Source organism: Cannabis sativa, chromosome X (genome assembly GCF_029168945.1).
Source record: "Cannabis sativa cultivar Pink pepper isolate KNU-18-1 chromosome X, ASM2916894v1, whole genome shotgun sequence".
Classification (NCBI taxonomy): domain Eukaryota; kingdom Viridiplantae; phylum Streptophyta; class Magnoliopsida; order Rosales; family Cannabaceae; genus Cannabis; species Cannabis sativa.
The window spans coordinates 84,994,389-85,003,152 of record NC_083610.1 but is presented as its reverse complement, the minus strand read 5'-3'; the positions used below and the strand labels follow the sequence as shown (position 1 = coordinate 85,003,152).

Sequence of the window (8,764 nt, the reverse complement as noted above, 5' to 3'; positions counted from 1 at the left end):
GTGTCAAACAACAGCCAGGAGAAAGCCTGAAGAAGTACATCCAACGCATGATAAATGTATTTGTTAAGACCAAGGTCACTAATTATATGAAAATATTAGCCTTAACATTAGGACTTGCAACTAGATCATTGTTGTGGGGAGAGCTTCAACGCAAAAGAGCAGATACTCTAACCAATTTCTTGACAAAAGCTCAAGGATTTATAAATTTGGAAGAAGCATATACTCAAGCGTATAGAGTACTCCCAGAACCTTCCACCGATGTACCAAATGCTACAACTTCACAGATGACAACTCCGTCCATTTACCCTGCACCAACTGCTTTTACAACCCCAACGGTATATGGACCAAGTACTTCTGTATAGCCAGCTACACATGCTAGTTTTTTCATCTTCAGAGCTGCACAAACTGGATATAGTACCGCTCCCAAACAAATGAACCAAAAAGAAAAAGTTCTAGAGTCTAATATAACCCAGTCACGGGGTAATAGGAGTTGAAAAGGTCCAAATTGGAATGATTCTGCGAAGAAGGAAAAGTATCAAGAATCAAGGTACATTGAGTTGACAAGTCTTATAGATACTCGAGAGTATATGTACAAGGAAACTTGTAACATGGTTCATTACAAGAAGCCTTCGCCCATTTATAAGGGCAAAAGACAAAGAATATATCCAAATAAGAAGTACAAATATAACGGTGATATTAGGCACATCACAAATGAATGTAACTATCTGAAAAATAAAATTGAGGGACTGGTACAAAATGAACACTTATCCAATTGGGTAAGGATTTATGCCATATATCCTGGACCTGTAGTTGCACATGGACAAATTTTCATTGTTGGACATCATGGAGTCATAAATCCTCCTCAGGGAGTAGGCCATCCATAAGCTCCTAGAATACAAACTCAAAATGTACAAGCCCTTCAGGGGGCATAGAATGCTGCAGTAGCTGCATTAGCTGTAGCTCCCGATACCAAAAATTAGTACCCCCTAGGAGTTGTTTTGCCAGCCTTAGACGGTCATGCATCAACTATTTATGGTGGACCTCACATTTCTGGAAGCACCTAAAATGTGTAGAAAAGGTACTTGAATGAATTGAACCAAAACAAAGCTTACCACCTGGTACAATCACTTGCCTAACGTCCAAGGTTGATGAATTCACCAATGACTTTCATAGAAGATGATGCCATGCATGTGCTTTTTCCTCATGACGATCCTCTGGTGCATTTTCCTCATGATGCTAGGCATGTGCATTTTCCTCATGAGCAATTTCCTCATGGCGATCATTGGTCAGGTGGAAGCCAATCTATTGCCATGTTTGATTCAACTACAAGGCTTCAACGGAGACACGCTGATCCCCATGGAAAACATACAACATCCAATGACAATAAATGAGGAAGTTCCTGAAAGCAATGAAGTGTCATCATTTAAATACAACACATTCGTAATAGTTTATTGCCCTACCGCTTACAACACCATCTTAGGAAGAACTTTTTTGATGGATTTTAGAGTGGTAACATCCATCAACCACTTGTACCTAAAATTCCCAAGCGATACCAAAAGTATAGGGACGATCAGAGGCAATCAAAGAAGCGCACAAAGTTGCTATAGCGTTTCAACTAGGATAATTCTCATGGTACAGGAAGGAAATGCATCTGAAGCTGGAACATCTTCCCAACCAATACTGGGGGTTGCCAAGAAGATGAATTTGATCCACGAATTGGCGTGGAATGAATAATAGAACCAATAAAAGAAGTAGAAGAAGTACGTATCGATGACAAAGATCCCACCAAAGTCATCAGAGTGGGGAAGAACCTACCTCCTGTAGTGAAGGAAAAACTATCTCCACAGTCAAGGCAAACAGTGACGTATTAGCCTGGAGTCATTCTGACATGACTGGAATGAGTTCTTGTATGATTTTCCTTGCATTGAACATAGACCCCAAGGCAGATCCAGTCCAATAAAAGCGAAAACCTGTAGATCCAGTGAGGTCAGAAGTAGTAAAAACAAAAGTAGACAAGCTAACAAACATTGACTTCCTTAGGAAAGCTATACAGCCCATATGGCTCGACAATCTGGTTTGGGTCCCAAAGCCTAATGGGACATGGAGAATGTATATAGATTTCATAGACTTGAATAAAGCTTGTCTAAAAGACTGTTTTCCACTTATGCGCATTGATCATATGATTGACGCAGCCTTGGGATACCAACTTTTAACCTTCGTGGATGCATACTCCAGCTACAATCAAATCAAGATGCACGTGGCTAATCAAGAGCACACAAGCTTCCAAACTAACAAAGGAATCTACTACTGTAAGGTCATACCATTTTGGTTAAAGAATACTAGAGCTACATATCAGTGACTAGAAAACAAAATGTTTAAACATTTATTGGGAAATAATATGGAGGTTTATGTCGATGACATGCTGGTAAAATCAAAAACCTTCGTGAGCCATCATGAACATTTAGAGGAAGCATTTTCCATCATCCATGAGTACGGAATGAAACTGAATCCAAGGAAATGTACTTTTAGGGTTTCCTTAGGGAAATTCTTGGGTTTTATAGTTAGTTCTCGAGGCATTGAGGTAAATGCGGAAAGATCAAAGCTATTCCAGACATGCCTTTCCCTAAAAACACAAAGATGTTCACAAATTGATGGGAAGAATCGCAAGTTTCCATAACCCCTATCCATCTGAGTGGAAGGGAGCAAGTTTCCATAACCCCTTGAGTTTCGAAAGCTTGGAGGGTAAATGTTATCCATTTTTCTGGATGGGTACACGTGGGATTCTACAAGTGACTACAGTGTAAATACTCTAGGGCCAATAGCATACCCAAATGAAATATTGGACCAAACCCATATGCAGTCAGTCTTTCCAGAAAAGTAGAAGACTCGTCCAGGCGAGTAACCCATCCAACATTCAGAAGATATTACACAGTGCATCCGGGAAAAGCAGACAACGAGCATCTAGAAGTCCATATCAGAAGTATTCTCATTAATTACAAGAGCCCAAGATATCAAGAATTAACTCTCGCCCAAAGATCATATCTTCTTAAATATGGAAATAGAGTAATTAGCAATTAAGCATATAATGTTTCTTTATTCTTCACGAAGATAGGACACGACTTTTAGCAACTGCCAATGTGATGTGGCATCCATATCAACATACACCAAGCACCTTATGGGCTAGAGTTCACCAGATAAGCCCTAGTCGATATGTTACTTGTAATGACCCCATTAGTGGAAAAAGGATAACGAATAAAAAACCTAAACACTATAAATACACAAAGAACCTTTCATGCAAAGGGTTAGAAACTCATCCTCAATTGCTCAGGAAAATATAGAGTTCATACATTCTTGTAAACCTTAATGATTTTCTAGCTTTCAAGTAATAATATTGACTCGTGGACTAAGGTTCATTAACGCCCCAACCACGTAAAATTCTTATTATTATTTTCATTATCATTGATCGATTTCATTATCATTATCATGAGCTATATGACTAAAATAGCAAGTAAAATTTAAAATAATAGAATCTTTAATCAACAATTACTAGTAAAATTCATTAATGCTCGTTACTCAGTGCAAGCAATCTTGATTCGGATTGCTGATGTAGATTGATATCTTGGTGAATGTGTTATATATAATAGAAATTATATATGACAGGACCGATATGTAATTAAGTTATCTTTATCAAACTAGTCGTTTACTATAATGATCTAATTTATATCATAAAGATGATCAATTAGTAAATCAACCAAAATCCTAAAAAATCATGAACTCATGTTCATATGTTATTAGTTTCTTTGATTCACTCGTGAAAGTTTCTCAGTGAAGATGATTCTTACAATTTCTATTTTGGTAATCTAATAATGTGTATGGATGGAAACTTAATTTACAATATGGAATCTCGACTTTTCTATTGATTAAATATTGGTTCCATTTACGTGTTAATTCTAGAACTAAAAAGTTGTGCACAAATTTAAATTGGATCTAAATTATCCTTTTACTAGTGAATTAATTAATAGTACTAAATGATAAAGAGGTAATTAGAAGGGTAAAATAAAAATTTGACCAATTCAAAGTATGGACCAATACTAGGAAGGCTAATCACTGGTATTGATTATACTAATGGACACTTTAATTAAACACAGTAAATATAATTTTATAAGGGATATTGGCGGCTAAACTACTTGAACTTTAAATTTTTTAACACTTAACCACAAAAATTAATCTTTTGGGGTCAAAACTACCTAAACTCCCATTCCGTTTTGCTTTGTACACCCCTCCGTCTAAAATCATAGTTAAGTGCCACGGTGAATTGTCTACGTGTACACACTTATAAACGTGGCAAATTTTTAGTGGTCCACGTAAAATTAATTTTAAAAAATAATTATTAAAATATTTTAAAAATTATAAAATAAATAAATTATAAAAAAATTATTTTCGATTTTATTGTAAGATGTCAAATATGAATGTTTGTTTGTGAGTAATTGACTTGAGGGGTACGTAGTACTCTTTTTTTTATTTAAGCGTTTATATATTACAACCATGCATAATCTGAAACTTGAACCTAGGACTTCTAACACACACGCACACTCATACGACCACTTGAGCTAGCTTCAAGTGGTTCGGGTACAGAGTACTCTTCTAATTACTAATGTAGCACGCATATATTTCCTTTTGCGAAATAATTTGCATTACTTTATTAGCCATAAAAGTAAGTTGATAGATATGATCTCCACCACACATCGTTCCCTCTATTATGAAAAAACTCCAAAACCATAAATGTAACCTTTTCAATAACATTATAATCTGATAAGAAAAGATGGTGCTTTAAATATACTCATTTTGACACATTGTTGGTTGCCATGTGGAATAGCAGCCAGACCCACCTTATACCTTTGTTTATTCTCCATCTTTTAATTTTAATTTCTACTGTACCACCGCCCAATCAATAAAACCAATCAACCAAGCAATTTCAGCACAGGACACACAAAAAAATATTAAAGCTTACCTCACCAGCTCCCATATATATTATTTACTATTAATATCTGGTAGACACGTGGCCCATGCATCAACCATTCATCAACTGTACATACCGATCTTCTCCCTTTATTTTAATACGTGGCGACTGATTAAGCAAGATCCAAGTTCGTATTATTATCAGAAACCTTATAATAAATTTTAGTTGGAAAATTTTCAAAGCTCGAAGGGTCTTTGTCCACTATAGGTGTATTTGCTATCAAGCTTTACCGGTACTCTGTTTACTTTCTATATATACTTTCGTGTACCAAAAGTATTGAACTCTTCCTCTTTCTTTTGAATAAACATATTGGCATATATTTATATGTATATATAAATACTAACCTACCCTAATTTCACGGCACATAAGAAAAAAATCGTTGTAGCAGATAATTTATGCATAATACACACGTATTAGTATGGTGACATCCCTACACATTAAATTAGTGTATGTTAATATATATATACATATATTTATGTGATTTATTAATTTATAAAGAAGGGAATCCCCACAGGGTTTTCAATGAAGGTTCCTGCACTTTCTAGGACCAGGACGTACGTACCCCACCTTTAATTAAATTTATAGTTGTTTTATTCTATTACTTTTTTTTTATATTACATTAAAAAATTTGCAATAATTGTGAGAGTCAATTATCTTTTTCAATCACTAATTATTAAATATATTCAAAAAAGAAAGAAAAAATAAATAAAGCTATATATACCGAGCAAGTTTAGCGTATCTTTCATATCATTTTTCTTGTCACTCATAATATTATTCACTATCATCATGATCATCGATATCTCCTTATATATATATTATCTAGCAAATTAATTAAGTACCAAGTTATAAAGATAAACTACTAGTTCTTCTTTTCATCAAAACAATTATATATCTCAGGTTTTGTTTCTGATTGATCTTCCATATCAATTAAATAGATAGATCAGTTTATTATTATAACTGTAAAAACTATATATAAGATATTTGAGTAATAACTAACTGGTTAATATTAATAATAATCATCTTTCGTACGTATATATTATATTATCGAAAAAGTGAGTAGAGAGAAAAATGGGAGTTGAAGGTACTTTGGAGTACTTGTCAGATCTACTAAGCAGTGTGAAAAAGAAGAAGAAGAAGAAGCAAACACAAACTGTAGCCCTAAAAATCAGGATGGACTGCGAGGGCTGTGCCCGCAAGGTCAAGAGCGTTCTCTCCGGCGTCAAAGGTATATATATACATATATTATACTCTTTTCATTATATTATTAATTTAATTATATATACATAGTAAATTAAATGAAAGTTATTTCAACATTAGTACTTAAAACATCAAATAGTAATTGTTGACCAACTATAGTACTTTATATTTTACATGACAAGTTTCATTCTCTAATCAATAATTTAGAATAATATATGTATATATATATATATGCACATATAATTTTTTATTTTTTATGTATATGCAGGGATGGAATCACTTATTTGTGGTGTGGGGCTGTAAAAAAAATTAAATATTTCTTTAATTAAATAATAATACAACAAAATGGTATAAAATGTAATACTTGTTTTGCCGTGGCTTTTTTATACCATTTTATTGGATCTATATATTTTTATTTAATAAATGTTATGATAAATAACTTATATACTATCTAATTGTACAAATCGTCCGAATCACATCTTATAAAAAATATGGTTTATAATTTTTTGAGGTACAGTTTGCATTTTTTTAAACGGCGCGATACGGTACAGTTTTTAATTTTGAATTTAATAATTATAATTTAAATTGCACCGCATTATGTATTATAAAGTCACTAATTTTTACAATATAATATTTATTTATTTTTTTATATAAGAACAAATATATATATAATTTATGCATACATATTATAATGCTAAAATTTCAATAATATTTTTTTTATTTTGTATTATTAAACTTTATTAATTTGATTTTTAAATTTTTATACATGTTTGATAATGATGATAGTGTAAACTCCTCAAATCGTACCGCACAATACTGTATTTTCGCAGTGTGATTTTCACGGTTTTAAGATCTCACCATGTAGTTGCGGTTAGAGAAATTATAAAAACTAAGTATTCAGTTTGGTTTGAAAAAATAGCTACAACCCGCGACACCTCCACAGTGAACACCCCTAATATATATGATTTAAGAAGGAATGGTTAAGTAATAAATGGATGTGTGGCAGGGGCAAAATCGGTAGAAGTGGACCTGAAACAGCAAAAGGCGACAGTGAGTGGCTACGTGGATCCGAAGAAAGTGTTGAAGGCAGCTCAGTCGACGAAGAAGAAGGTTGAGCTGTGGCCGTACGTTCCGTACAATATGGTGGCCAACCCATACGTATCTCAGGCGTACGATAAGAAGGCCCCGCCCAACATGGTGAGGCGCGTGCCCAACACCGCCACCATCACCGAGACTACCGTCGACGACTCCTACACCATTATGTTCAGTGATGAGAACCCTAATTCCTGCACTATCATGTAGCTAGATATAATACCTTTTAAGTATTTTGAGTAAGTACGCACGTGCAATGTAATTTGTATCAATCAATCAATCAAATATTTAAATATATATATATAAATATATATATATATATATATTTATATGATGAAAAGGTGATCACGGGCCATGATGATCATCAAATTTCCCCTGTTTAATTCTTACTCCATTTATTTTATAATTTTATTATTAGATATGTTGAGGATAGTGGAGCTTATATAATATTATCAGCATTAACTATAAATTAGGCATATGAAGAAACTTGTTGGTATTTTAGGGTGCGTTTGGAAAGTCACAATGTAATTGGATTTGTGTGTAATTGGAGGTAATTACACAATTTGGCATGTTTGTCTGACCATGTAATTACACTGTAACTGTGTTATTGGAAGTAATTGAGGGGTTCCAATTACACTCTCCAATTCTCATGCCCCCCCATGAGAATTGAATGTAATTACACTGTGTAATTGCTAAAAACTTTCCATATTAGACATTAGCTACTAAAAAATATTATTTTCCCATGTAATTACTAACTATTTTACCAAACAAGATATTAAGAATTCATATGTAATAACCACCTCATATCCAAACACACTTTGCATTTTAAAATATAGTGTAATTACTACACTGTGTAATTACTACACTGTGTAATTACCACCCTAGTAATTACTCTACCTAGTAATTACATAGATACTTCCAAACGCACCCTTAATAATTATAAAAATACAGATAAAAATTTATTAGAATTCTGTTTAAAAAAATTATTTAGTCTATGTAAATGATAATATTTATAAAACTTGTATAGGGTTGTTCATAAAATAGTCCATCCAATGCAATTTAGGGCCAGTTTGGCACAGTTATGCTGTAGGAAAAAAGCAGCTGTAGCTGTGCTGTGAGAAAAAGCAGCTGTAGTTGTGCTGTGACAAAAAGCTACTGAGTGTTTGGTAAATATAATTCTAAAATAGCTGTGAGTTGAAAAGTTGCATATAAGTGTTTGGTAAGCTAAATGATTAAATAGTTTTTAAATATATAATTACTAAAATAGGTATGCCATTTGTTATCTAATTTATTTAAATAATTTTATACCTATTAATATATTTATAAATATTATTTATTATATTATAAATTACGATAATTTTTTTCTTATAATAATTAATTCTTTTATATATTTATATAATAAAATAATAAATTAGACTTTTACTACTACTACTAATAATAATAATAATAATAATA

The 8,764-nt window shown here is 32.8% G+C and overlaps 1 protein-coding gene across 3 annotated transcripts; it reads left to right on the top strand.

Annotated features, from left to right (window-relative positions):
• Positions 1-5,425: 5,425 nt before the first annotated feature.
• On the top strand, positions 5,426-7,692 carry LOC115702104 (heavy metal-associated isoprenylated plant protein 24). 3 transcript variants are annotated; one of them, XM_061105644.1, is made up of 4 exons: positions 5,426-5,574; positions 6,074-6,245; positions 6,486-6,506; positions 7,224-7,692. In XM_061105644.1, the coding sequence occupies exons 2-4, from the start codon at positions 6,089-6,091 to the stop codon at positions 7,517-7,519; spliced, it is 474 nt and encodes a 157-aa protein (XP_060961627.1). In that variant the 5' UTR covers positions 5,426-5,574; positions 6,074-6,088; the 3' UTR covers positions 7,520-7,692. The 3 variants fall into 3 exon arrangements, with proteins under 3 accessions (XP_060961627.1, XP_060961626.1, XP_060961628.1); XM_061105643.1 differs by lacking the exon at positions 5,426-5,574 and adding an exon at positions 5,763-5,917; XM_061105645.1 differs by lacking the exons at positions 5,426-5,574; positions 6,486-6,506 and having other exon boundaries at positions 5,769-6,245.
• Positions 7,693-8,764: the final 1,072 nt, after the last annotated feature.

Coding starts and splice junctions, on each gene's coding strand:
- LOC115702104 (XM_061105644.1), top strand. CDS start 6,089: ATGGGAGTTGAAGGTACTTTGGAGTACTTGTCAGATCTACTAAGCAGT. Junction 6,246..6,485: donor CGTTCTCTCCGGCGTCAAAG/GTATATATATAC, acceptor ATGTATATGCAG/GGATGGAATCACTTATTTGT. Junction 6,507..7,223: donor GATGGAATCACTTATTTGTG/GTGTGGGGCTGT, acceptor GATGTGTGGCAG/GGGCAAAATCGGTAGAAGTG.